The following is a 27,977-nucleotide window of genomic DNA, read 5'->3' as shown; positions in this document are numbered from 1 at the left end:
TCAAAATTTTATTAATGTGGAAGCGTTGCTAATTATATTATAGTAAATCATGGAACGAGAAAACATTATACAACATATACTTATATGCCATTTAGCGATTTTCAATAAAATTGCTTGCTGTGAGAAACCTGATCGATTCTATGTATATATATATATATATACGTATGTATACACGTATATGTATAGAGATATAAATGTAGAAGAGATAAAATATATACATATGCGTATATTATTTCTGTCGTCGAAGGTCGTGATTGTGACGACGTAAAAAGAATTAAAAAAAAAAATAATAATACACCCTTTATCGTTTACTCTGGAAAATGTAATAAAATAAATGTGAAATCAATTTGAAAAACCCGAGACGTTGTAAGTTATAACATAACAGACCTGAAAAGCAGCATCGTTACTAGATTTTTGTTTCCAACGCAGTAGATGATGAAAAGTGTAAAATTCTGATGGCGTTTAAATATTTGACCATCAGCCGTGGTGAAAGTAATTTTGGTCTGACAAAAAAAAAAAAAAAAAAAACGGCGATTCACCTTTCATCTGGCTTCCGCTAAGTGGAAAAGTTTTCCCTAGCCAATTTTAATTGGATAAGATCCTGCAATTCGTCGATCAAATAGAAAATAAGAAAAAAAAAAAAGGGGGGAAAGAGAAAATTAGAAAGCCTTAAATCCCGAGAAAAATTGAACCGAAAAATTAAATGAAATCTTTCTTCTTCGCTCAAATTCCGTACCATAATTGATCCATTTTTCTTTGCATAAATTATTACTAAAGCTTTCTTCAGTCACAAGACCTGTGGAAATTGACTGTTATTCATCTTTCTCGCGTCGAGTTCCAGGAGTGATTAGTTTTCCCGTTTTTTTTTCCCCGAGTCCTTCCGAATAATCCAGCGTCGTTATTAATTCTTCAGGGTAAAATGAGAGTCGCGGTATTTTCCCTGGGATTGACTCGTTCCCGTCCGTGTATCGCGGAAAAAAAAACGTAGCGAGCTTTTTCTCACTGCACAAGTGACTTGAAAATAATTTAAAAATAATGCCCATTGATCCACGCGGTAAACAACAGAGTTTCGTTGAATACCAAACAGAGGTGAAAAATATATCGCTTCAAGGACTGGCTTGTATATAATAAATACCGCTATATACACGCATGTCGGAACGTTTTAGAAAAAATTATAATTTGCGATTTTTTAATGTAGCGCCTCCTAAGAAGTTTAATTGGATTCATAAAAAGATTTTTTTTTAATTAGATATTTCACCTTTTTTACAGTGTTTTGAATTTATGAAGAATCGTGTGTGAAAAAAAAAAAAAACAATTTTTTTCTTATCGCTTACATCAATCATAATATCAATGTACGTTACAAAAAAGACCCACAGTTTTAATATTAAGCCTCTAATTTTGATGTTTGAAAAGCGCATCTAACGACTATTTTCATCATTATTAATTCAATCTCACAAAATAGTTACAATTTAATTTTTAATAGCACAAAGTTAGGAAAATAAAATTTCCGTTCGATATATTGTTATGTAGTGGAACGTGATCTTTGCGTTGAATATAAATTTAATGACAGAAATAATAATTGAAGTGGTGAAACGTGTTTCCTCGAGAACTGCAAAAAAAAAGCTCATCTTTCGATAACATCTCTTGACCCAAGAAAATTTTTTAGAGTGTTCCACGTTGGAAAATGGCAAATTATTTTTTTCCGAAATACGTAAATGCAAACATAAAAAAAAATTGCAAGTATTTCCTTATCGTTGATTCGCCGATTATGTCAAGCTTCAAAAATGAAAAAAAAAAAAAAACGTCACATCCGTTTACCTCAAGAATTACTTTTTGTAATACAGACCGATTCGCCCTCTTTGAGATGAATAAGCGAGGGATAAAGTGGCGATGAAAAAGCTGATCCTCCGTCGTAATGCGAAACACACATCATTTAATCCGTAGAAGCAGCTCTTATATTCTCGAGAGGATAAACAAGCAACATATCCGGGAATATTGCAAATTTAATATAACGCAACGGCGTTTTTTTTTTTTTTTTCTTCTCTTCCGCTGTCGGATGATGCACTAAAAAGGAAAGCCTCTGTGTTCAGGATTATTATTAATCACATTAATTGAACAGATAAAATAAAATATTTTTGTTGACGGATCTGTAATACAATCCGTCAAAATGCGATGTTACGTAACAAGACACGTTGGCCGAATCGCGGTCTTGTATTGTTCGATTCTAGTTTTCTCACCGTCAAAGAATAACGATTTTTTTTTTTTTTTTTTTTAATCAATCGCACACCTGCCCACTGCAGAGTTTGAAGACAAATTATATATACACTGTGAAAGTCTTTCGTTATTTACGCAAGTTTATACTTATCATCAACGCAAGTGCTGCGACCGTAGTTTCAGGCACACAGAATAGAGTAATTACAGGTATAACGATCCTTTGACGTCCCCCGGCTGACAACCGTTCGCAATCCAATTTGCAAGGCTTCGTATGGCCTGAATTTACCGCATCAGGATGTCAGGCATACCTGCCCTACTCGTGGCGAACCGATGCACCGACAGACCGGAAGATACGTGACGTGTGATACGAACGAATGAACGATGACGTTGCGCAGGCGAGGTGAAACGATTTTTAAAAATTTCACGAAACGAACCTTCCAGAGTCCAAATTTAACGTCTAGTTTTCAAACCCTACGTAGGGCTTGAAGACAGTAAAGCAGGTTCTATTTCGATGCAATGTCAGACCCTACTTCGACGCTAAAAATGTCCGAAAATTTAAAGTAGAGTCTGTTTAGAACCTCCTTTAACCCCCAGAAGCAGGATTAAATCTGCTTGTTTGAAATCCTCCTTTAACGCTCAAAATCCTAACACGCTGATAAGGGTCCATCGATTCTGATCGATTATGATTATGAAATGAAATTAAAATCCCAATAAATAGGAATCGATTTACACGGGTGTTTAATCGTACTTTCCGTATATTCAATCGGTTAAAAGTGTTTTTGTATTCGTAAGAACGTTGACTGAATACAGTTGAAATGCAATACTTAATTTTCAAATGTTATCGAAGCTCGTCAAAATTATTTCCAAATATCTCTTGGATAGCATTAAAATAGTTTCAATGGTCTACTAAGAGCGTCAAAGTAGGATTTGGTACTTTAATTTTTAGGATTCGGAAGTTCAACGTAACATTTCTTGTTTCACTTTCCTTCAAGGTATGTTTATATGAACCTCGACTAACAATGAGTCAAATGTAAGCGCAAAATTTCGACTCGAGTTTCTACCGTCTCGTGACGTTTTTCCTCGCACAAAATTGTGTACACACACGCACACACGCACGCACAATTGTGAAGAAACTTTGGATCGTTTCCGTATTTTTTCAAGAAGACCAGCCAAGCCGACAGACGGGGATAATTGGTTCTCGGTTTGTTTGAAGAGAAACCGAATAGACGGACTGAATCCACGGGTACGGTAGAATCAAACGAGGATAGAAAAAAGTTTACATCAACTCCCGCGAGTGCTTTCGAACTTTGGATTTTAAACATTATTCATGCGTTGACGCAGCGTAAAATGTTTACAGTCAATTTTCAGGACTCGTGGTTGATTTCTGATACTAAAAATCTGTCATCTACGCGTCGCACTTCCATGAAGGACGAAAACCGATTGGTTTTCCATCGTTAATAGGCCGCTGTTCCCTCAGGAGTTGAACAACCGGCATGGCCGTGATTCGAAATCGATCCGGATCCGATTCCTCCGATTTTTCTTCGGTAAAAATTGACTCTACTCCGGATCCGGTCAGCGATGGAAGCGCGGTTGATTTCAACGGTGGATTTTGGAGGGTAGGAAGATTTCCCATGAACGTCGACGTCGAGAATTTTCGCTTTTTTTGAACCTTCGGCTGCTTCAGACTCAGAACCTTTTTTACCTCGTCGTTTATGCTCGCTGGTGTCGCTACTTTAACGCTTTCCATGTTCCAGTCCGTCCTAACCATCTGAATTATAATTTATTAGTGTTAAACGTGTTTTACTCGAGGTTTAACCCTTTGAGTCACGGTGATAAGTATTCTTACTACCTTTCTGATATCTATTTTTTTATATGTTTAGAGAACTTGGCAACATACTTCTTTGCGGTTTATTGCTATTTCTGATAGCATACGAACAGTAATTGTTGCCATATAATGTAAATTGATATTTGTCAGCAGAATCTGATTTCAGATTCGTAATCAGCGAGCCCAAAACCCATAGCATACTATCTTATGATAAAAGTTGACTCAGTACAATAACGTGTAACTCAAAGGGTTAAAACTTTCGATTTCGTGCAGAACCAAACGATGAGCCGATTGATTCTTCTCGCATATAATTCACATCGATTTGTGTGGAAAATGATTGATTGTTCCCTGATATAAAAGTAATTAATTTTCGATTTAGATTCACCGGAAATTTGATGTAAAAGAACGAAATCAAAGGTTTTGAATTCACGTTTACACGGAAATTTGAAACGGAAGTATTTTGATAAGTTACAATTATTTCCAACACAGTCAAGTTCGTGCTTCTATCGTGAAATTCAACGAACCTCGATCACGCTTTCCTCCAAACTCGTAAAACGTTGGTTGACCTCAGACAGCTGACTTGAGAGTTGGGTCAAGCGATGAGTGATTTGCAACTCCTTGTTAATGTCCCCCTCGATCTGATTGATAAAATACACGGTCGAAACCGAATCGGATTACGCCAAACCATGAAAAATCTATGCGATTGTCCAACTAATCTAGATAGTTGAGATAATTATTAAAATATACGATCGAATAGTTCACTTAAAAAGCTCACTTCCTTCATAGCGTCCGAAACTTTCTGCCCTATGTAATCGAGGCTCGATCGCGATTTTCCAACCTACGAAAGATTACCTGAAATTATCTGTATACGCATCGAAAAATTTCCAGTCAAATAATCGACGATTTTTATCTTACCGCGTAATTGAAATCCGCGATTTCCGCCACCAATTTGCTGTGCGATCTCATTACGTAAAAGAACTAGAAGTTGGAAAGAAATAATTATTACGGAGTTGTATGTTCATTCCCTGAAATGATTTTGATTTCAGATTGCGAAAACGGTGGAACGATTCTCCGATAGAACTTAATTTTGTACGGAGTTGAATTCACTTTAAGTGTGTTGAAACAAACCTCAAAATTCAGCTTAAGTACGAGACATAATTTCTTACTATATTACACTCACTCGTCTACAAATGTACAGTCCGACGATAATGTTGATGAACATGAATATCACACTGTTGAATAAACCGAGTAAAAAGAACATTTTTCGTCATATGATTGAATTACAACTGACTGTTAATATTTTATGCAAGAAACCTACGTACTCCATGTTTACCTAAACAGATGCGCAATTCTAGTTTCTAGTGAGATTTCGTTGTTTTTGAAACGTCATTCCGGTGAAATTAATACGTGCATTGTACGCCAATTCGATTAATCATTATACTCCCTCGGTTACAGAGTATTACAAAATCTAATCGAGCTCGTAATACCGTTAAATTTTGTCGAATTAATTAAATTTCAATAACGTTACGAGTTTCAAAGACCATCAGCTATCGGTTTAAATCCGCATCAATCGAATTTTACACTGGCCGATGGTGGAAACGGTTTCTGCAATTAACAACCGGAATTCAGTATCCACGACCTTGAATAAAGCTCGCAGGAAGCTGCAGCTCGATAGTAAATTTATGCCGATAACCATTTGTTGATATCGCGGATTTTCACAATCTGTAAGAATCGCTTCAGCATTAATTACGTACGGAAAAGAATTACTTTTAAATAAAGATAGATTCTTCGCCTGTTTAAAATTGTTAATTTTTTCTCTCTCTGGATTGTTCGGAACAAGCAAATTGCCATATAGACCAGAGAGAAAGAAACCTGGGAGAGATCAAACTTCCGTTTCACGTGTCACAATTTTGGTAGCGCCTTCTGACACTGAAATAGGTTTTTGAAATTGATTTTCGATAAATTATGGACGCTAAATGCAGGTTCTTTACGCTGCTTTACCAGCAAAAAAGCGGTGCATAATTCAGAGAATATTTACCGTAACGAAATATCGCCACAGAAGTGGTCGAAACCGAACAAATCGCAAACCAGGCCGTATGGTAAGCTTGTCTTTACCGACCGAGCAAACCTTACTTTTCGTCTAATCAATAAACAAATGAATGAGAACGGTTCAAATTTCGACAATGTAGCTTGCACGTTTCAAATTCGTGGCAAAAAATTGCGTATATTAAAATTCATCACTGTAATTGCGAAACATTGATATATTTTAATTACCGGTATTCACTCTGAGTAAACTATGATTAATAAAAATCCCGAGTTTAAAACGATTCGATTACGCGATAAAACCTCGCATGCAGAAAAAAACTTCAATGTAGATTTGTGATCAGAAACCGAATTTCACCCAAATTTGGCAAGTTTTTGGATTCCGTTCCGCAAAATTCGACCCGCATTTTGAATTTCCAAATTTCAAGTTCAGGTTTGTAATCAGCGACTTAAAAGACACGAGCATACCAAGTTCGATGTAAATCCGTTTCTAAATTGAAAGATATTCAATGTGCTACGAGGTACACACATATGTATACCTATGAGTCATAACCAGTTGTTGCACTTTTTTTCGCCCATTCAACAGTCACTGCCAGTAAACCGGTTACTCCCGAGGCATCGACGCTCAGTCAACTTTGTGAAGAATCCACGAGACGTCGAGACCGGTAAAGCTTTCGGTACATCTTAATCTCAGCCATGGGAATCATCTTCGTTTTGATTCAAATATTCTTCTGTGCCAGACTGTCAATGGCACAACAACAACCAGCCCCTTATCCTGCGGTAAACTGGTATTATCAACCATCGTTCGGTAAGTATTTTCCGTGAGTGAAAAAAATCGTAAGTTTTGTAACACATGTATGGATTTTGCATTTTTTGTTTTGTCTTTGTTTTGCCTGTTCCATTTTGTTGTTCCATTCTTCTCTAATAACTCGGCAGTAATCGGTAGCAGATTTGAAATTGCGAGAAATTTGAAAGAAATGTATTTCACGTCATAGGTGGTGGCTCATCCACTTGTTTTCCTTGGTATATATAATTCCTATGTATAGGTTGCAACTGGAACTCACTTTCTATGCCGAAACCGCCCTACCTGCCGTGGAATCAACCGTACGCGAAAAGAGACGATTACACGTAAGCCTTCACTATCAATAGTTGATCAGAGTATATATTTCTTCTAACTGTACACTAGTGCACTCCGCGTGATAAATTTTATAGAACTCCCGTCCAGTTTTCTGAATATTTTACGTACGCAGGTACACGCCGAATATTGGCGGTTACAAAGTTCACACGCGAGCTGTTCCTTGGAACGATGCACGAATGACTTGCGAAGAGGAGGGTGGTCACTTGGCCATTCTCAACTCCATAGCCGAAGCGAAAGTAGTCACTGAGTTGTTCAAAAAATCATCTCCAATCACTGGATCACCTCATCCGGATTTTGCCAGTATTGGATTTCACGATCTTTATCGGGAAGGCCAATATGTGACCATTCACGGTCAGACGTTGGCGAAAGCTGGTTTCGGCGAGTGGGCAGATGGACAACCAGACAATGCGGGTGGTGCCGAAAATTGCGGATCATTGCACAAAAGTGGCGGACTTAACGATATCAATTGCGGTACACAGTTTGGTTTTATATGCGAGTTACCAATCTACTGATGAAGACATCTAACAAGAGTGATCGATTTTTATTGGCAGACAGTATGTCGTTGATAAATAACGTAGAATATAAAGTATGGGAACCGTATTTGAGACTAACATATGTAGAATAAAAAATATTTCTATAACCTGGACAAATCTGTAGTAAAATACAAAGCGAACGCGATGCATGAAAATTTATTCATATGACGGACCATCGGCAAATCTTGATCAAATACCGTCCCCAAAAGGGTCGAAGAAGACAACAGAAGCATTTAAAAAAAGCGATTAAATAAATTAATCACACTTTGTGATCACGTTTGTGATCACGATGATTATAAACACCACCGATAAATTTGTCAACCCAAAAAATATTTCATGTATTTCACACAATGAAAAATAAAAACCGAATCGACACAACCAAACGTTTTTATGAAACCTTAAAATGTGAAGCGGTGAATATCGTTACCGAAATTAGAGATAATTGATTGAAAAGAAAAGTTGGTAAAATACGATGTCGCTTCGTTCAAGCCGACAACACTTCATTTTCGTGCCGTAAATAATACAGATATACCTACGCAACCAATTTGGATGGAAACATTAAAACGCATATTTTGAATAACGATTTTCGGATATAGCAAATGAGGCTGGAAGTCCAAATCACGCTGTCATTAATTGAAAATAATAGATAAAATAAAGTAGAAAACAGTTAAGATTGTATCGTATCAGTGAATGCGAATTTTTTCATCTCAGTTGAACAAATAGTTCGTTTTCGATGTACGTGTATAAAGCACTCCTACATTAAATTTCCATTTGATCAGGTTATAAACGATCGTTCGAGAGTAGACGCTTATCACGCGTGACGATTCGCAACGGCGCCATTGCATCGCGCAGCTAATGAACAAGAGTTGTAATGAAATCCAAATGAATGTGAAGGTAATTTTCTCAACACGGTTCCGACGATTGAATGATAAGCGGATTGCACACGGTATATGAATCAGGGAATAAGTCTGGGTCGGAAACAGAGTGCTGCGGACTCACGAACATCATGAAGCTCAATACTTTATCCACTATTCTTACGTGTGCCCCGTTACTACTTCTTCTACATGGAAGCTCAAGGTCAACCGTGCTCGCATCGCCATACAGTGACAACGATTCTGGCAGACGCATCATAAATGGACAGCAAGCCGATCCCGCAGATTTTCCATTTTTGGTGAGACTTGTCGCGGACGGAAATCTCTGCGGTGGTAGCATAATAAACAACTACTGGATCGTCACTGCGGCTCACTGTATAGTCAGGGATAGATGTCAGGCGATAAAAATATACCCTTCGAATTCGCAGCGTGGTCAGCCACCGCCGATACATACTGCCGAATGCGTGATCCACCCCCAGAACGACCCGAGACGGTACGCCTTTGACGTCGCCCTCATAAGAACTGTTGAAAACATGGTCAGTGGTGGACTTAAAGCGATCTCCCTTCCGCCACCAGGCACCCGTTACCCCCCTGGCACTCCGGCTACCATCGTGGGCTGGGGAAAAATGGGATACGACGAATATCCTCAAACTCTTTTACGCGGACAGTCAGTGCTTGTGACCTGGGACGTGTGCAATTCAGAGTTCAAGCCTGGTGCAAATCGTTGCAGCGGCAACCCGGACTGTAACGTTGAGGATATACCGAACAGAATATTGTGCGCCCGAGGCCAAGAACCAGATCCGCAAAGTACGTGTGGCGGAGATTCTGGAGGCCCTGTCATTATTAACGGGGACCTAGCAGCGATCAACACTGCAGCAATATACGACAGTAACGACACGCTTAAAGCAGGATGTGTACCTGCGAGTCCGACGATGCACACCAGTATCGTTGACTATTTACCATGGCTATTCTCTCTTGTTGATCCTAGCGTCAATACGGCAGGGTTTCCGGTAGCTCCAGAATCCAGCACCACTTTACTCGTCGATGGTTGAGGCATATTCCCAGGCAATTGGCAAGTCGGCATCGAGTGTTGGAAAACAAATAGAAATCTGATTAGTACATGACTTTCAAAATTTTCCACAGTTACACACGATGATGAGTTTACTTTGTTCAACAAAATAAATACATGGAAAAATTGTGATACTGTGTATAAAACACAATTCCTGACCATCCCCCGAAATAAATTTTAAAAGCGTTGAACTAACTTCCTAGTATCGTTGATGACGATTATTCGTGAATTGATAAGGAATTGTCTTTCTATTAAATAGCTAGTATAAATGGCGTGGCTGTATGAGTTAGTGATTGTTTATGACATTTTGTTGGAAACAACAAGCGTACACTGATGAAAACTATGTCGAGCCCAACGTGACATTCGCGGCTACAGTCTTTAACTTGATTATTTGTATTGGTAAATAACAATATTAATTGTTAATTTTTTTAATCAATATCAATGTTCGACCGAGGATTATTGAAGTAAATATTTTGTTCGACAGAACATTGTTTCTCAGTGTACTTGTAAAAAAAATTGGTTCGTTACCCTGAAACAGAAAATAATACGATCAGTACAACAAATATTTTTATACACCTCAGAAGTAATTCTTTATATTACTTAAAAGATTCTTCTCTATCACTATCTACTTCGCGATTGGTATCCCCGCGCGTTGAGCGCTGGCTAGTAAATGCCGCGCTGCCTCTCAGTATCGAAAAGTATCAAGTCCACGCGCAAATGACGCGGAAAAACTTAAAAACTTCGTTATTCATAAGAAAATTGATCGAAGAGCTCAACACTCAACAGATCAAGAATGATTTACTTTTTTGTATACAGTTGCGAAATTTATCGATGAATGTCGCATTCGAATCCAGTATTTAATCTATACGCAAAAGCGCGACTGATTAATCTGTGGAAACACTTTAAATATCTAAGACTTGTCGTAAAATTCTGTAGAAATCCAATCCACATCTGCGTCTTTTTGAATCCAACGCATTTCTATGCGGATTGTTGTTCTCAGATACGAATCAAGTCCGGAAGGAAGGGTGGGGTGAAAAAAAGGCATGCATTATTGAGTGGCGTGACGGTCGGCGATCCTCTTCGACGCGAAGTCTTCGAGCTCAGTATCTGTCCTCATCTAGCGTACCACGGAACGCGATAGATGATTGAGAGATGCATTTTGCCCATTCAGACGATCACAGAGATCAAGTTCATTGAATAATAATTGGTAATAATTCAATAATTGGATTGAATAACAGCTGGAGGATGATAGCAGGGTGACAAGAAATGGAGATTTGAACCTCGTTGAAATTTAAAAGCTTACAAATAGCGAAGACATTCTTTTACTGAGTATTTTACGTGTTTTAGGAGGAAAATTTCTGTGATCGTTTGACGCTGTGGATTACAAAAGTTAGTAACATCGCGGTACATTACGACCTTCGTACCCTCGCCTGATTCCCACCGGAACCACCCAACGGAAATGTTTATTAAAAGTGATTCACACGCATAAGCATACACTCCGCGACGGCTCCCGAAACGACCACCTACCTACCCGGTTACCTATATTCGATCTAAGCGATTCTCCATGTTTTCCAACACACACCATTCTTCCTCATTCGTACCGTGGTTACTGTGACTTACTTTTTCGTTGATTACCTGTGGGGAGCAAAATGTTTTTCGTACTATAGTCAGCCTGTTGTTATACGATAATATTGAAAAGAGTATGATTCAAAAAATCATAATGAACAACTTCAGTGGAAGCAACAGTACTTCTATAATTTCAGCATATTATGTATTATTTTAGTGAGTACTGGCAGACTATCTGTCGATCAACCTTTTGTAAAATGGATTAGAAACATCCTGTCTGCTTATCGGCATTTTTCTAAGCGAGCTAAACTTGCAATTGATCGACATTTGTTAGATGTTAGATAATAGAAAATTACTGACAATATACCATGCAGTTTGAAGATTTTACTCTGGGCCAGATTTTGAAATTTCATTGATCCAAAAATCATGTGAATTTGATTGAACAATCGTTGGATTGTGTTGAAACTTCGGGTGAAACTATCAGTTAAACGACATCATTGATTACATCAAACATAAATTAAGATGTCAGTAACTATACACAATTTGTTGTCGCGAATGCCGAGTAAGCGATAGTAACCTACGATCGCGATGCTCATTCCACTTTCAGCAACGTGCAACATTCTACCTCCGAATAAGCTAAGGTCAAACAAATTGTGGTAACAAAATGATTCAACAGAAAGTCAAGCATCGTTGCGATCGCGAATGAGCGTATCCATGAAGCTAAGAAATTAAAAATTTGAGTGACAATTGTTACCGCCACGCCACGTGACAAGGGAAACCTGGGGAAATACCCGTAACCTAACACATGCAAACTCACCAACGTTGCCGAGTAATAGAGAAGTTACACGGATGTCTCTGCTTGAATCTGGAAGAAGCAAAAAAGAAAATTTGAATCAATTTATCCATCTCAATTTTCAGTTCTCACATTAGTAGTACAGTAGTAGTAGTAATAATTTATTCTTGCAAAATTTTACATGTATTAAACAAAAGGATTTATTATTATATCAGATTAATTATCACTGTTGTCTACTACTAGATTTATTCACCACATTGTACTCAAACACAAAAATTTCACTTCAAAGGTACCACCTTGAATTGTCAAACAATTAATCAAATAAGAATTCTTACCTCCTCTGGGTTGCTCTACATTGTAAACATGTAGTTCTCGTAGCATCTCAGGTTGAATGGTGAAGCGACGCACTTTCAACACTGCAATAAGAATGTAACAGAATATTACTCACACAATATACTTGGATCAGATTTCATGTCACTACATGCTACCTGTTTCAAAACAATTTTTTATGCATAGAGTTTCAGTAGTTTCTGATGTATTAATAAATAAACTGCGAAAATTAATAACAGAAAGCTAATAAAATAAACATTGAATAAATACATAACATCAATGAGCAGCTTTACGACTAATTTCCAATGAAAAGCGAAATAGTAATTAAAAATCATATCAATTATGTACCTTCCAGTTTTATTCACTGCAGGGGTTGCTCTAGTTTTCACTTTGTTCGCAGACATCGATTGATCGGGTTACTGCATTTAGATCATTTCGAAATGCATTCAGTTCGGCTGAAATATAGTTTGTCTCTGTGGTCAGATAAGCGATGACTTTTTGTTAGTATTTTATTTTCCAAATCAATAAACGCGCCACTGAAACTTTGCAATCATTTTTTTGAAATATAATCAAAGATCCAATAGCAATAAATTTCTACTAAAATACTAAATTCTCAAAGTGAAGGGAGCGTAATGTTATAACCAAGAATGTTTATAAATTTATACCTGTTTCGTATTTTTCCACAATATGTTGACCTGTTCAGCTTCTGCACTTTGTTTTCTATTATATATTGATAATGTCAGTTACTTCATATGTTCACTAGCCCTGATTAAGCTTGCTGCAGTTCAATTCTGTAATTAGATAAAATACCACAATATTTTGTTAATATTTCATGTTTAACATTCATATGGTATATACTCATTATGAGTAGCTAAACAAACGCAATTTCAGTGTGTTCTGTGTTATGCCAAACCGTGGAAAATGATATGGATTACATAATGAAATGTGACATGATTGACATTAATTTATACTGTTTTGTAAGGACTCCATTAATATCTGTTGATTTTCTGAAATAAATTCATGAGTTCTGCTGCCAAATGATGTCTTCCAAAGTTTATTGACAGGATCCTTCAATCCGGATAATTACTAATGTCAATCAACGATGTTGCAATGTGTTACTATCATCATATAAGAGAACAGTATTTTGTTAGTAATGTAATGTGAGCATCAATTTAAACAGCATTCGAAATTTAACATAATTATTCAAAAATATAATAGGTATGAGGAATAAACAACCACCAACGATTTACATTTGCTCGAAATTTTGAAATATATGTGAAATCCACAAAAATTACTGGCAGTGGTGATATAAATTTAATAAATGCGTTGCTATTGCCTTGTACAAACATGTGTTTACGCGAGCAACGCGATCCGTTAACCGTAATCCGAGTCACAAACTCAAACGAAGGTCACGTTTTGCAAGATCCGTTTCATCAGAACGTAAGAATGAAAACCACATGGAAGGTTATCGGGGCATTTGCTTGTCACAAAACGCTTGTGTCTAATTAAACGTCTGTCGATAACCTACTCATCAAACTTTAGAAATCTACAATCCAAGAAGCTACACCGCAATAACACTCGATTCCACACTTAATCTCACTTTTTTCTGTTGTACCTGGCCGTTTGAAACGACAGAGAAAACTTGGCTACGATCTAACTGCGCATTTACTGAAAATTAGCCAAACAATCGATAAAAAAAAATGACACTCGACTCAGAGAGACAAAATTCGATATCGCTCAAAGCTGAAGTTACAGAAAACAATGGAACCCAAAACACGAAACTCACCTTCGATCCTCGCAGGATGTTGTCATTGCAGTCACTCGTTTATTGTCTGGGCCACACACTGCTATTTGTGTATTATTCACAGTTAAGTATCGTAGAGATAAACTGATTGATCGAATAACGTAACAGCCGACACAACGCGATCTGAATTCCGGACTGATCCTGTACAACATTTCACCCCGGCTGCTCGAAAACAACTGACGCTCGGACTCGCGTTGCGAGCTGCCCGAAACGTTCGCAGATATTTGAAAAATTTCTGTAATACGCAGCGTCAGGCGTAAATTTGAATCCTCAGACGACGTTCGTTAGAGCTAGGTATAGACATGGAGGAAACCTGGTATACCATTTCGTGTTTTTTGTCTAACGCCACGGGCTAAACAAAGAAGCAGGTGAGAAGTCGGCATCGGGTAGAAAGATATTTTTGATTTCAACTGTTCTTTGGGTGCAAAATCGGTGTAATGTTCAAATTATTCAACGGTATGAACAATAGATATATTGTATGGGGAAAACTCATACCTGGACCATAGAGTAGGTATCACTAGGGGCGTCCATAGGCTTATAGAGATAGACTGCGCGGTCTTACGGCGTGGATTTGCGTTGACTGGCGTTGATAGCTGATTTTGGAACGCTCCCTAGGCAACGAACGGTGCTCTACATGGAACAGAGGGAAACCTCATAGAATCGCCTGTATCGAAAGTTGACTCGCAGTGCTCCAAGTCGATTTGAGCCGAACCTCCATCTATCGGCCATTTTCAAAGGCGTTGGAATTTTCTGTATTGGACGGTGTTCGATAATTACTGTTATGGAATTTCGACTACACCAGCAGAGTTATTGATAGAGCAAGAACATTGTTGGTGAAAGTTAAGAAAAACTAACTTAGTGATCATTGCGGAGAACGAAGAGAGTAATTATCATATTAGGAATATTCGTGATCTCGCTTAACATCAATGGCAACGATTGGAGAACCTCTCACATTAGCCAGGGGTAAGTTAACTTATTACTCTTGTTCACTCACAATCAGTTTGCAATGTTGTCAGTTCGTCGTGCAAACGATATATTTTTCAATTCGTAGATACGCTTTTTAGTGTGATTAGTAATTGAATTGAACGTGTAACTGTAAATCCATTGAATAAAGAATTTTAGAATAAAAAATACATTATCTGGTGCTTTAATCCATTTGTCTATATGCCTATAGGCTTATCTAATTATTAGTTACTAGAGTGTACTCAGCATTTACTATTTTTAATTCTGGTACTGACTTATATTTATTTTTGTATTTATAGATGTTAAAAGATCGATCGAACTTCTCGACAAACTACAAAAGAGTAAGTTGATTATTGACATTTTTTCAAAAATTATTTATTTATATTTCAACAAAGTTTATGTTGAATAATTGATCAATGATGCTGACTTATTTCAGGTGGCGAAGTACCGGCTACAAAGTTAGCAGCACTGCAGAAGGTACTTCAAAGCGACTTTCTCAATGCAGTAAGAGAAGTCTATGAACATGTGTATGAGACCGTTGATATTCAGGTAATACTAATTACAAGCAAGTAGATCTTTTTCATAAAATAATCAACTTTTTCTCTGAAGATAATGTTTTGAAAAACATGCAACTGATTCCAAACATTTACTTTATTTGGTGTCTGGTATGCGCCATTCGTGAATTTTTCCGATTTTATCTTTATTACACGTATCTTGTTTAAAACCACTTTAATATAAGGGTATGTGGAATTTTTGGTACAGGGTTCTCAAGATGTGCGTGCTTCCGCCACAGCTAAGGCAACTGTGGCTGCGTTTGCAGCTAGTGAAGGACATGCCCATCCGCGAGTTGTCGAATTGCCAAAAACAGAGGAGGGTCTTGGATTCAACGTAATGGGAGGAAAAGAGCAAAACTGGCCTATATATATATCTAGAATTATTCCAGGGGGTGTGGCTGACAGACACGGTGGTTTGAAACGTGGTGACCAGCTACTCTCTGTTAACGGCGTGGTGAGTAATGTGAAATTCTTACATTGTTGAAAAATTAAGATCTAATTATATTTAAACGCTGCCACTCAAGAATTTGTATGATGATACAGGATATTGTAAATAACTTTATTTTTTCATTTCCTCTAGTGTGTTGAAGGCGAGAATCATGATAAACCTGTGGAATTACTGAAACAAGCCCAAAACTCAGTGAAGTTAGTTGTTCGGTATACTCCTCGTCTTCTGGAAGAAATGGAATCGCGGTATGACAAACTAGGGGCTGCACGTAGGCGCCAACGTGTGCAATAGACTTGAATGATTATTTTTGTTAATACATATATAGAATTTATGAGTAACTGATATAGGTACAATGTAATGTTATTTCTATTCATTATTATACTTTCAAGCGACGAATCAATATATGGCTTACTTATCTTGTAATTCATTACCTAGAAATAATTTCTGTAGGACGATCTACAATAACAACATTATCAGTATTTTTTAATGAGCCAATTAAAACTGATTCAAAATATAAATCAATCCAATTACAAGTGTATGGGCAAATCCTCTAAACCTTGATCTCTATTTACACTTATAAGTTCAAACGAATTTCCAAAAGTGGACTCGACTTGGAAAACCAAGCACTTTGTAATTGTCTCAAGTAATGCCTGACGTATGCAGGACCTTGTTCCCCCGATAGCAGCGACATCAAACTTAGACATCGGAAGCTTGCAAAACGTCTTCAACCCTGAAATCACGCCACCATTGAAATTTTATATACATAGAGGAGCTGTCGCGCGACATTCTGAGACAAGCTGAAAGTAGCAGCAATCCACTAATCGATTATGAACGATGTGAAGTAGTGAAGTAGCCGTTGATCTGAAGTGGGAGGTGACGATTATTAGGCTGGGAACTGAGTCGCGACACCAAACACTTGAGCAGATGCGGATGAAAGTGTGTCCCGAGTGTATGTGCTTGCGTAGGTAGTTGGGTTCGCGTTATCAGGTATAACGATGTGGCAAAGTCTAAAGAAATAGTGAAAATAATTTTCGGATAAAAAGGGAAAAAAAAACAACACAATATTACATTCTTTTGTTCTGGTGAGGCTATTTTCCAACTATGGAAGCCGACTATCAACCAACGCCAAGTCCAGCCAGAGTTTTGACAGGTAAGAAAGTCAGTTGGAGGTTGAAATAGATTATATCGATAACGGCACGCATCTGACAGTTAAATGTCACTCGGCAATTCGATGCGTCGGAAGTAAAAGTCTGAAAAAATGGTTGACAAGTCGTGGCATTCGTTACTCGATTCTCGAACGCTCCTTATCTTGAAAATATTACATCCGCCGTCACAGAGGTTATAACGCGTTCTTACTCACGCACATCTACATGTAAATACACACACGCACGCACGTAACGCGTACTCCCACCATATTACGCGACGACGCAATTGTTGTTTGACTCTCCGTAGTTAGAGAAGCGATAGTGGGGGAGAAATAAGCAAACAATCTTTGAAGAGTGGAGAGAAAAAAATTTATTTCGAAAGTCGCCTACTTACAACTCCACCTTTTCTTTTCTCATAGTTTCACCGATATATGATATAGTTTTACTTTTTTCTTTTTCTTGCTTCGTAATTTTAATCAAGCGAAATAAACATTTGTCAAACACTCTAGAGGTGTAGTTACGATCATCTCTTTATTTTCTTATTCTGTACGAGTTGACACCATGAAGTCTGTCAATAACATCGGCAAAAAACGTATGTGAAAATATCGCCTTATGTAAACTTTTAAATTAGTCAAATAATTAGCCAGATGGGCAGAGTGGAACGTGCATACCGGTATCCAATTTTTATTATTGGATATTAAAAAATCATCTTTTCACTTATAAACTTGAGTTTCAATGGGTAGGGTAATTTATTGACAAGAGATGCGAAAATTTTGTTCAATAATAAAAAAAAAAAGAAAGAAAACAAAGTTATCACTGAAGGAGTAAATTATCCCTGGGAAAGAACGTGCGCTGCTGAACGAAAACAAAATAGTTGGATCAAACACGAACCGAAGTACTGTTTATACCGTTTGTAATTTTCCCCGGACGATCCACTGTTTGTTATTTCAAAAAAAAAACATCCGTTTTGTTACATGTTTTGTAATCGACAATCATCTCCTAATGAATGCTTTTCATTAATGGAAAAATTAAGGAAACACTTGTCACAATACACCTGTGCTGGATTGAATTCTTTTATTTTTAACACGATTTGCCCACCAATTTGCATGTATAATATGTACAATTAATAATAACGCATGACTTTCGAAGTGTCGATCTGTATTTACTCGCCCTCAATAATTTGGTCACAGCAGAAACACTCCATAAGTGACGAATCTTTAATTGCAATGAACAAACAATAATTATATGCTCGGTATTATCTCTGATTCTATGTCTCCACTATGCATGCCTCAAAGCTATGGGTATTTACAAGAATAATTGTGGTAAAAATCACCCTTTTCTTCCCTGGTTCTCATTTTTGTAAATAGGATTTAATTACCAACAGCTTGCCTACGTAGATGCGCGGAGCATGAATAGATTCACGCACAAATTCCCTGCCTAGCATTAAGACTCGTAAATCGTTTATGGAGAAAATACTTTATGCTCCATGAGTGAAAGGTGGGCAGATCGATACAACAAACTTTTAATGTGTGGTTACTCAAAGATTTAGAATAAGAAATTGCCACCGCTTTGTCGTACGTTTGCAATACCTTCCTGTCCTAAACCCCTTCATGTGTATTGACGTACCTGTGTCTGTGTGGTAGCAATGAACAATGAAGGCGAAGACCCGTACCCGAGTCTGTCGGATTATCATGATTATGAGCCCAACTTGGAATTTGATGACACCGAACTCCAGGCAACTTCGGACAGCGGTAAGGTGTAAACGAGGCGTGTTCGTTTTGTAGTAAAAATTATATTTTGCCTAATTTTCGTTCAATGTCTGTAATACTATTGAAATTTTCTGAAATAGATCCACGCAAAATCCATTCAAACTTCACTAACCACTAGAGACCAAAGTCTTACCTTGTGTATCAGAATTTAACCAGCTTTTCTCTCTTTTGATTATCATCCCACTCAATACAGGGTGTCCAGTGACCTTAGACTATGTAATAAGTTGGTATAATCCTTCTAGCTACTAGACACCCTCTGCTATCTGTTTCCGAGGACAAAAGTCTCCCTTCGATATACTAAGAGGTCAGCTTAAGATCCCAAACAAGTTATTAAGGCATATTCTTGCTGCTTATACTTCTAACTGCTTTGCTTCAAGCTTTCGCAACTTTAGTTTCACCCTAACATGGTTCTACTTAAAGCTGCTAGCAAATTTTCGCTCCTTAGATTTTCTTTTTCTCCACATGTTTTGTTCCTCAACATGGGAATCATACCTAAAAACATTTTTTAATTACATATCAACATGAATGGTTCGTCATAGATTAGTTGCTTTATTTATTTAATTTAATTAATAAGACATTACAATCATCTCGTATACCGTAATTTACTCTTACCTCAACATTTTTGACCAGTAATTTGGAGCTGAACAAGCAACATATCACATCTGCCATACTACTTTAGTTCACGTTTTCTTCAAAGTCGTTTACTGATTCGAAGTCACACTTTACAGCTGTAGAACTGCTCGAAGAAAAGTTAGATTTAAGTGCAAGCTGCGCTGGAACAGGACTGGACTACTTAGAGAGCCCCGTAAGCGATGGAACAATAGAAGAAAATTTTGAAGAGGCTTTGGTGGATGCACCTGTTATTGAAACCGGTATGTGGCCTTCGGATTCCTTTGTACATCCCTCAAATGTTGAAGATAAATAACTTTTAAATGTTCAAGATTAAAACTGTTGATTAGATAGTGTAGAATTTCACCTGAATAAGGAATATGAACAAAAGAATTGTGCAAAGTATTGAATAACGATATTCTATTACAAGCAGCGGACGATCTGGCAGCACTCGAAGGTGACCTTGTGGACGAGGAGGATTACCTTGATATTGCGAGACTTGGGATTGTTGAGGTAGTCGGGGATGACAGTGCAGGGAGAAAAGTGATTGTTGTGTCTGCTTGTAAGCTGCCGTCAAATGACGAGGAGACCTTCAATCATGCTAAGTTATTGAGGTGAAATAAGTTATTCCCAAATTACGTGGGACGAAAAATATTGACGCTGCACCCCATACTACAACTTTCTAACAATGTATATTCAGTTAAGAATGATTAATTTCTCCAGATATCTCACACATACCTTGGACACTTTCGTCGAGCAAGATTACAGCTTAGTGTACTTTCATCATGGTCTGACATCGAAAAATAAACCGCCATATGCATGGTTGCGTCAAGCATATCGAGCTTTTGACCGAAAATATAAGAAAAATCTTAAGGCTCTTTATTTAGTACACCCAACAAATTTTATCAGATTTGTCTGGCAAATCTTTAAACCAGTTATTAGGTAAGAGTTACAGAAAATACGAAATTACTGAAGCTTTTGTTATTCCTTTAACCTGTTTTCCCTGTTTTCAGTGCTAAATTTGGGCGCAAAATGATGTACGTTAATTACCTGGAGGAGCTTGCACAACATATCAATCTTGATCAACTTTGTATTCCTCAGCAAGTTTTACAGTAAGCAGCTGGAATTGACTATGTTTTTTCCCCCAAATATATGTAGGATGTGAGAATAAGGTGTATAAGTCGTAAAATATTGTTGTTGGCATTAAAATGTAGCAAAATACCATATACATATTCAAGATGAATAACGTTTCACAAGATGGTTTTGATAGAAATAATTAAGCCATAAAAAGTGTCACTTACTCTATAAAGTTATGGTTAAAAACATAAAAAGAAGTAACGAAGTTTTGACTACTGATAAAAGGTCGATCTGCAACCAATCGTCTGAAAAAGTTGTGAACCGACTTAGACCTCTGTTTCATCCATCCACACAATTTTCGTATTGAAACTAGGGAGTGCAATGCTTTCCACAAATGTAACATCAAGTATTTATTAATTCTCAGACACGACGAACAGTTAATGATAAAAAATAGAAAAAATGTACCTGTAAGTCCACCACCCACAACTGTCGTTACTCCAGTAGCAACAACGCAATTCGGCGCAAGTCTACAATTTATTAGAGAAAATAATGGTGACGAAATGATACCACCTATAGTAACGCAGTGTATAGAATTTTTGGATACTCCAGACGGTGAGGCACATCATTCAATGTTTCTTGCAAAGCAGTGCGCAAACAATAATAAACATTGTTTTACTTCGACAGCGTTGGAAACTGAAGGCCTGTTCAGAAGATCAGCCAATGTAACCGTGATCAAAGAACTTCAAAACCGTTGTAACTTGGGATTGCCTGTAGACTTTCGAGGTGATCCTCACATAGCGGCTGTACTTCTAAAAACATTCCTTCGAGAACTGGACGAACCACTTATGACCTACGAACTTTACGATGAAATAACCCAGTTTCAAAGTAAGTAAAAACAACTCTAAACCGATGATGTTCTACATTAGCATCTATTTAGATCCTATTTACCATTCATCTTTTTTCATCATTCCAAAGGTTTATCAAAAGACGAACGACCTCGGAAAGTTAAGATATTGATTCTTGAAAAACTACCTGAAGCTAACTATCGTCTTTTGAAATATATCGTTCAATTTTTATCCAGGGTGAGTTCAATTCTCATTGTTTCTCTCACTGTAATTCATGGAACGTCGTGGCTATGGATCAAATACTCATATTTTTTAACACTCGTAGGTAATGGACAGAAGTGATCTTAACAAGATGACATCGAATAATCTGGCAGTAGTATTCGGTCCTAATTTAGTAAGAGCTCCATCTTCTCGAGGAATGTCACTTTCAGCAATTGGTCCGATCAATCAGTTTACCGACTTTTTGTTCATGTACCAAGATAAAATATTCATCATTTAAGACTGGGTTAGATTACTAAAAGTGTTGATTCATTAAAGGCCTATAAAACGTTAACAAAATTGGCACTCGTTTCAAATAACAGACTGAAACACTAATCAGATTGTTCAAATTGGATTTGTGGGGAATATGAAAGTACATGTGTCAATTAATTAAAAAAAAAAAAATCTAATTTGAGCGCATTAGACACTTGCTCCACGGCTTTCATTTTTGCATAAATCATTGCATCGGTAAAACTTTTATATTTCCCTCGATTTAAAAAATTTTAATTTACAGACTTGGAAGGGACACTGCAGGTCAGTTATTTAATTTTGAATAATATTTCTCGTATTTATCGAATATAGCTCGAAGCATTTTCATATTCACAAGATGGATCCTACATATGAGTACAATTCAATAATGAGCATATAGTATTTTTATATAAATCACAGTAGCAAGTACACGCAAATCCAATTTTTAATATCTACAAAAAAGCCTCACGTTTGAACACACGTTCTTGTGTAATGTTCTATAAAATATTTTCCTTTTTGTCTTTGTCGTGTAAAGCATAGTTGATATTTTTTACTAATTTATATACTTGCTGAAAAGCAAAAATCGTAGAACATACACAGGTTTTCTTCGTAAAGTATTTCACAATAATGAATGCACAACTTTTTTTCTAGCCAAATATGCTGCGATCGTCATGAGTGTTGCGTAGAATGAATGTGAGCAAGCTGATCAGTGTTGTATGACAGTTTTTAACATGTGAATAATATTTATACAAAAAAAAAGGGAAAAAATTACCACTGTATACCAAAGATAGGTGAGAACGTCATATAATGTAATCAGTGTAAACTGTAGGTATACTCACAAAATAGTCTAATTAAATGGGTAAAATTAGTAATTATTATATTTTTTACGGAATGATTATCGAAGATTGAATATTTCTTGGTAACAAAGTTTTTCAACCAGTATAGTATTATAAAAGATAATCATTTATATTCGAATTAAAAAATTTGAGATGTGCGTTTGCTTAGGTTTATTGAATTTCTTGCGTGATACCCATTACAGTTTTACCAATATTCCAGTAAATAGTAACCAAAGCCAAGTCTCTCTTCAATTATATTACATAGAATAGTAATTTATTATTCTCAAAGAATTTTGTCACACAATGTTAGACAATCTTCGACACATTCCGTACTGTAATTTATAAATTGTAAATAATCTCATGGTGTATAAATTCATAGAATAGATATATATACATATAAATATAGTACTGATTTTTAAATAAAGTATTGAAAAAAGCGTATAAGAATAAAATATAAATACATATAATAACGAACAGTGACAAAAATATTATGATAATCGAATTAGCAAATTATTCAATATTGTTTTATGCTGGCATAAGAACGACGAATAAGTGAGATACTGAGATATAGTAATTTTCATTTATCATATTTCGTAGTTTATGTCATAATTTGAACATCTCAAGTATTAATTTTCAGCAATCGATAATAGATATACCTATATAACAAAATACAGAAATCTTGAACGAATTGAGTATAAAAATTGTAATTGGCGACGCAAAAACTGTATTTCAACAGCGTTAAACAGACAAGAATTTAAATAACCATTCCATGGTTAGAAACTGAATTGTAAGTTTAAAAAAATCTTATGCATACGCGATTAATTTGTTTTGAAAGAAATTGCAAATATATTCAAAGAGAGTGTCAACAAATGTGTTCAGAAAAGAACAAAAAAAATTTTTTTTTTTTAAACAACTTGTAACTGTCTGAAACGAATTTGTTCTGTCGCACATCTAACAATATGAGACATGCACACAATTTATGAAAATATAAATAACTTGCCACTGACATTCCTATATGATGTGCATTACGTAATTGCACAATTGCCACTTGCGAACATGAAAAAAAAATACATCAGTCATAGGTTGACTCGTCATTCCGGATAATACATAATTTACACGTCAATACATTATTCAGTGAAATATCATCATATGTTACATTGCATTATAGTTCTGACCAAGAGCTGTAAATGTTAGGATAACTAAATGTATGCACGATCCATGTACCTGTGATAGAATAGCACATTGTATCTTTATCTTTCGAACATCATACGGATCTGAATAAAAACAATATAGTACTAAAATCAAATTATACCAATCGAATTCTCATTTCTTTAATTTATACAGAATCTCGCCTAAATTAAGAAAATATCGTCAACACTATTTGACAGAGTCTCGAAGACTTATACTAGTGAAAAAACAGTAAGGTCGTAAATTATATTAAATTTATTCGTGTAAATATATGCCAATAGACAGCAATATATTTACAAATACAGTATATGGCAACGCAAAACAACAAGTGTAATTTATATAATAACATCATTTATAAGTCCCTAGTACGAGTACGGTAATTCGATACAGTGGTATGTAACATCATGTCAAAGACAATTATGAATTTACACAGTCTGGAACAGTAACGCGAAATAGGCGTCCTTATAAATCTTTTTCTACAATCTAAATACGTCAGTAATTTGAAATTTGATTTTTTTCTTCGTTCAAACGTTATACATTAATTATACTTATATCTATTAGATATATATATGAGCTTGCATTCAATAGGAACATTATGCTGTCTAAAATGTTTTGGAATTTCAATGGTAGATTCACACAAATTTATCTTGCGTACAAAACACTTTTATTAAAAACTTTGACGAGGTTCTTGAAAATTCCCATAGCAAAAAAGTTTCAAAGTCGTTAGTAACAAGTTATTCCTATAATAATCCATGTGAAGCTAACTAATTTACATGGGATTAAAACTGAAATAAGCATGATATATAACTTTCTTTCACATTTTAACACTGCGAGTAATGTAAAGTTGTTACAGCATCAGCTAAAATATTAATTATTAAATATTTGAATATATGCAAGTACACGTGGAAGTGATACAGCTAAAATATTGCTGAATGTTCACTCTGTTCTACTCTTGGTAAACCACGTGCATATGATACGGTATATCGCTTAACATATAGTGTAAAATATCTCCTGTATTCTCGTCTTCGGTAGGCAGGTAAGCTATTGATTTTACTGTTGACATTTCTAAATGGCTTGTTCCAGGTAAAAATTTCAAACTATCAAAGAAATACAGATAAATAAGAAGTTTATTTATTTTCAATTTCAATTATTGTTAAATTTTTATGATCGAATGATAAATGAGACACTGATCTGATTGAATACAATTACGTTTTCATATACCTGTAAGTATATCCACCTAATTCGTACTTGATCCACAGGCTGTATGTGTTCAAAACGACTACAGTATACTTGATCACATTGAAATTTGCAAATTTTCGTGTTTTATAATTGTAAAACAACTGCTATATACAATTATGTATAACTCAAACCCCCTAAAAACTTAAGCCACGTCATCGACCTATGATGAACTTTGCGAAAATCCTCCACAGCAGGAGCTTGAAGCTGGTCTCTCTTGCTCAGCTTCGTCTTCGACAACCACGACATTCCGTCGCGTGCTATTTGACCGTGTAAGAGTAGATTTTTGCTCAACCATATCCGCATGTACCATCATGCGGCGGGTTAGATCTAGAAACATTTCTTCAATGTTTTGATTCTGTTTTGCTGATGTGTGAAAGTGGACCGCACCAACTTGTCTGGCATATCTGAGAAAATAATTCGTATAAATTGATTCTGTTAAACATAAAATAGTAGATTGGTAGCTTGCTTCCTTGATAAGAATGAAATGGAATAATGAATATCTGTGCTTGTGCATTTATTTCGCATGTAATTGTTTGTTTTTTCTTCTTATTTCAGTCTAGTCTAATTATAACTTTGTATGCTGGGTTAAACAAAGCAGATTGATGATTGAAAAAATAAAAAACAAGATTATCTTATCAGAGAAAAGATTCAGGTTCGTTGACAGATATTTTCATACTCGTTTTCTTTCTTTGTTGATTTTGTACACTTGTTAGGTCTTCTGAAAGTGATGTCCAAATACTTTTATGAAGTTTATAATGTGAACTGACATATACTTTACTAGAACAAAACAGCGAACAACGTGTAACTCACTCTTCTGCTTCTTCCTGTGTTACATTCCGATCCCTCTCAAGATCTAATTTGTTACCAGCTATGACAAGGCAAATTTCACTGCCAAGCATCTTTTTCAACTCCTTCACCCAGTTTTTTACCTATAAATATATAAATATAAAAATGAGGAATCAAATAATGATTCTACACTTTTGAACGAAAAATAAAGTAATATAACGAAGTGTAGAACTGATATAGGAGATTGATAAAAATGAAAGGCAACTTAACTAATGGGAGAAGTTTTGCAATTGAGAAATTGATAATAAATGAAAAGTGGTAAATCACAAATTTGTGAGAATGGATGATGGAGTTAAAGCAACATAAACATCGTTTATTTCTTTGGTGCAAAGTCGAAGAAACTTTACTTGACTTTTATCGATGCCGATGCGAAACAGCTTGCGCAAGAAACAAGTAAAATTTAATCCAGTTATTTTCAAAGTATTCAAGTTGTTCAAATCAAACAACTCCATATTTTTCACATAAAGTTGAGAAAATAAGTATTGTCAGCCATAATATCGCTGTATCTAAATCGTATCCTCAATTGAACAAGTTTCGGAGCAAAACTTATTGTAAATTTACGTATCCAACTATAACGTCGTATCTTGATGATTATTGATCCAAACTTCTGACTCAATACGCAGTTTACTGATTTATTTTTAATTAATTGAGAATAAAATAAAATAAAATAATATATGTTACAAGCTGGTGTTCATTCACTCTTCGAACCTTTTGAAACGAGTCCTCGTCGGTAATATCATATACCAGAATTGCGCCGTTTGACATACGATAGTAGATGGGTCCTAAGGCATGAAACTTTTCTTGTCCTGCTGTATCCCAGATAGCCAAATTCACTCTTTTTCCATTAATGTTGAGTTTCTTGTTAAGAAACGAAGCCTGCGAATAAGTAAATAGGTTACAAGTTGAATGATTTATGTATGCACGTATCGTTCCAAATAGGATAAGAGAAAAAAATGACAATTCAAATACCTGGAGAGTGGTGATATGTTTGTCGTTGAATTTGTCCTCGACATATCGTAGAGCGACAGATGTTTTTCCTACGCAACCTTCGCCGAGCAAAACAACTTTAAAATTGTAACCATTGATTGAATTATTCGCAGTCGGTGAGGAACTGGCCATTGTTTACAAAAGTAAAATAATATTATAATTGAGAAAAGAAATGAGAATAAGCTTTTATGAAAATACTATTTTACGCGTTTATCATTAACGTACAAACTAGTATTTGTCATTATATTCTATAGGCCTAGTTCTCTGACAGTAGAAGTAATCGATGTATATCGTATGTATGTACGTAATGTTACTTTTTTTTTTACAACTACTATCTCTGTCGCGGTTGTCCACGGAACGTCAAGTGCGAGAGATCAGCTGTTCTCACCTGTATCATTACAAGAAATTTTCCTCAACAACAGATTTAAACGCATGCGCGATCGTCGTGCGTTATCTTCTTGATACGAAGGTTAGAATCATCTACAGTAGATGGCAGGTGGTCTACAACCTCTAGGAAAAAATGGAAAAAATAAACACCGTATGCCGCATACGATACGTCAATCCGACGTGAACAAATGGTTTCGAACGAGATCAGTTTGTTATATGCTTAGAACGATTTGCAATATCTCGATCGTTTTGAATCGACTAGAAACTCGGAACAATCTTTGCTTTACAATGCATTTAATGCCTTACGATCATTCTTCGGGAAACATTTGAGAGACGAAAGTAATTTTGATGCATTCAAATGTCATTGCCTTTGGCGTCTTAGCTCTCTAA

General features: G+C 36.1%; 5 protein-coding genes across 8 annotated transcripts; 4 read left to right on the top strand and 1 right to left on the bottom strand.

The window, feature by feature from the left end:
* Positions 1-6,692: 6,692 nt before the first annotated feature.
* LOC124297675 (hemolymph lipopolysaccharide-binding protein-like) lies at positions 6,693-8,131 on the top strand. Its single transcript, XM_046748944.1, has 3 exons — positions 6,693-6,890; positions 7,129-7,210; positions 7,333-8,131. Exons 1-3 carry the CDS (start codon positions 6,779-6,781, stop codon positions 7,730-7,732), a joined length of 594 nt encoding a protein of 197 aa, XP_046604900.1. The 5' UTR covers positions 6,693-6,778; the 3' UTR covers positions 7,733-8,131.
* A 559-nt stretch (positions 8,132-8,690) lies between these two features.
* Positions 8,691-9,826, top strand: LOC124297674 (trypsin-1-like). Its single transcript, XM_046748943.1, has one exon. It carries the CDS (start codon positions 8,760-8,762, stop codon positions 9,675-9,677), a length of 918 nt encoding a protein of 305 aa, XP_046604899.1. The 5' UTR covers positions 8,691-8,759; the 3' UTR covers positions 9,678-9,826.
* Positions 9,827-14,892: 5,066 nt separating this feature from the next.
* Positions 14,893-16,685, top strand: LOC124299084 (protein lin-7 homolog C-like). Its single transcript, XM_046752004.1, has 5 exons — positions 14,893-15,150; positions 15,450-15,491; positions 15,587-15,699; positions 15,913-16,158; positions 16,285-16,685. Exons 1-5 carry the CDS (start codon positions 15,114-15,116, stop codon positions 16,441-16,443), a joined length of 597 nt encoding a protein of 198 aa, XP_046607960.1. The 5' UTR covers positions 14,893-15,113; the 3' UTR covers positions 16,444-16,685.
* A 275-nt stretch (positions 16,686-16,960) lies between these two features.
* On the top strand, positions 16,961-24,246 carry LOC124299079 (rho GTPase-activating protein 1). Of its 4 annotated transcripts, none has more exons than XM_046751995.1 (10): positions 16,962-17,302; positions 18,941-19,048; positions 19,795-19,938; positions 20,106-20,289; positions 20,399-20,617; positions 20,689-20,787; positions 21,177-21,364; positions 21,437-21,637; positions 21,728-21,834; positions 21,923-24,246. In XM_046751995.1, the coding sequence occupies exons 1-10, from the start codon at positions 17,254-17,256 to the stop codon at positions 22,094-22,096; spliced, it is 1,473 nt and encodes a 490-aa protein (XP_046607951.1). In that variant the 5' UTR covers positions 16,962-17,253; the 3' UTR covers positions 22,097-24,246. The 4 variants fall into 4 exon arrangements, with proteins under 4 accessions (XP_046607954.1, XP_046607951.1, XP_046607952.1 ...); XM_046751996.1 differs by having other exon boundaries at positions 16,966-17,302; positions 20,109-20,289; XM_046751997.1 differs by lacking the exon at positions 16,962-17,302 and adding an exon at positions 17,376-17,889.
* On the bottom strand, positions 22,761-27,598 carry LOC124299083 (ras-related protein Rab-21). The gene is made up of 4 exons (XM_046752003.1): positions 27,183-27,598; positions 26,922-27,089; positions 26,178-26,296; positions 22,761-25,771 (listed from the first exon to the last, which is right to left on the bottom strand). Exons 1-4 carry the CDS (start codon positions 27,330-27,332, stop codon positions 25,528-25,530), a joined length of 681 nt encoding a protein of 226 aa, XP_046607959.1. The 5' UTR covers positions 27,333-27,598; the 3' UTR covers positions 22,761-25,527.
* Positions 27,599-27,977: the final 379 nt, after the last annotated feature.

This window comes from Neodiprion virginianus, chromosome 2 (assembly GCF_021901495.1).
Source record: "Neodiprion virginianus isolate iyNeoVirg1 chromosome 2, iyNeoVirg1.1, whole genome shotgun sequence".
NCBI lineage: Eukaryota > Metazoa > Arthropoda > Insecta > Hymenoptera > Diprionidae > Neodiprion > Neodiprion virginianus.
The sequence above is the reverse complement of the archived record's forward strand: the minus strand, read 5'-3'. Positions and strand labels throughout refer to the sequence as shown.

Excerpts from the sequence above, each read along its gene's own strand:
- LOC124297675 (XM_046748944.1), top strand. The coding sequence starts at position 6,779 with ATGGGAATCATCTTCGTTTTGATTCAAATATTCTTCTGTGCCAGACTG. Across the intron at positions 6,891-7,128 it reads GTATTATCAACCATCGTTCG|GTTGCAACTGGAACTCACTT; the intron begins GTAAGTATTTTC and ends TCCTATGTATAG. Across the intron at positions 7,211-7,332 it reads GCGAAAAGAGACGATTACAC|GTACACGCCGAATATTGGCG; the intron begins GTAAGCCTTCAC and ends TTACGTACGCAG.
- LOC124297674 (XM_046748943.1), top strand. The coding sequence starts at position 8,760 with ATGAAGCTCAATACTTTATCCACTATTCTTACGTGTGCCCCGTTACTA.
- LOC124299084 (XM_046752004.1), top strand. The coding sequence starts at position 15,114 with ATGGCAACGATTGGAGAACCTCTCACATTAGCCAGGG. Across the intron at positions 15,151-15,449 it reads ACCTCTCACATTAGCCAGGG|ATGTTAAAAGATCGATCGAA; the intron begins GTAAGTTAACTT and ends TTGTATTTATAG. Across the intron at positions 15,492-15,586 it reads TCTCGACAAACTACAAAAGA|GTGGCGAAGTACCGGCTACA; the intron begins GTAAGTTGATTA and ends GACTTATTTCAG.
- LOC124299079 (XM_046751995.1), top strand. The coding sequence starts at position 17,254 with ATGGAAGCCGACTATCAACCAACGCCAAGTCCAGCCAGAGTTTTGACA. Across the intron at positions 20,788-21,176 it reads ATTCCTCAGCAAGTTTTACA|ACACGACGAACAGTTAATGA; the intron begins GTAAGCAGCTGG and ends ATTAATTCTCAG. Across the intron at positions 21,365-21,436 it reads ATTTTTGGATACTCCAGACG|CGTTGGAAACTGAAGGCCTG; the intron begins GTGAGGCACATC and ends TTACTTCGACAG.
- LOC124299083 (XM_046752003.1), bottom strand. The coding sequence starts at position 27,332 with ATGGCCAGTTCCTCACCGACTGCGAATAATTCAATCAATGGTTACAAT. Across the intron at positions 26,297-26,921 it reads ACGAGGACTCGTTTCAAAAG|GTAAAAAACTGGGTGAAGGA; the intron begins GTTCGAAGAGTG and ends ATATATTTATAG. Across the intron at positions 25,772-26,177 it reads ACACAGGAAGAAGCAGAAGA|ATATGCCAGACAAGTTGGTG; the intron begins GTGAGTTACACG and ends TTATTTTCTCAG.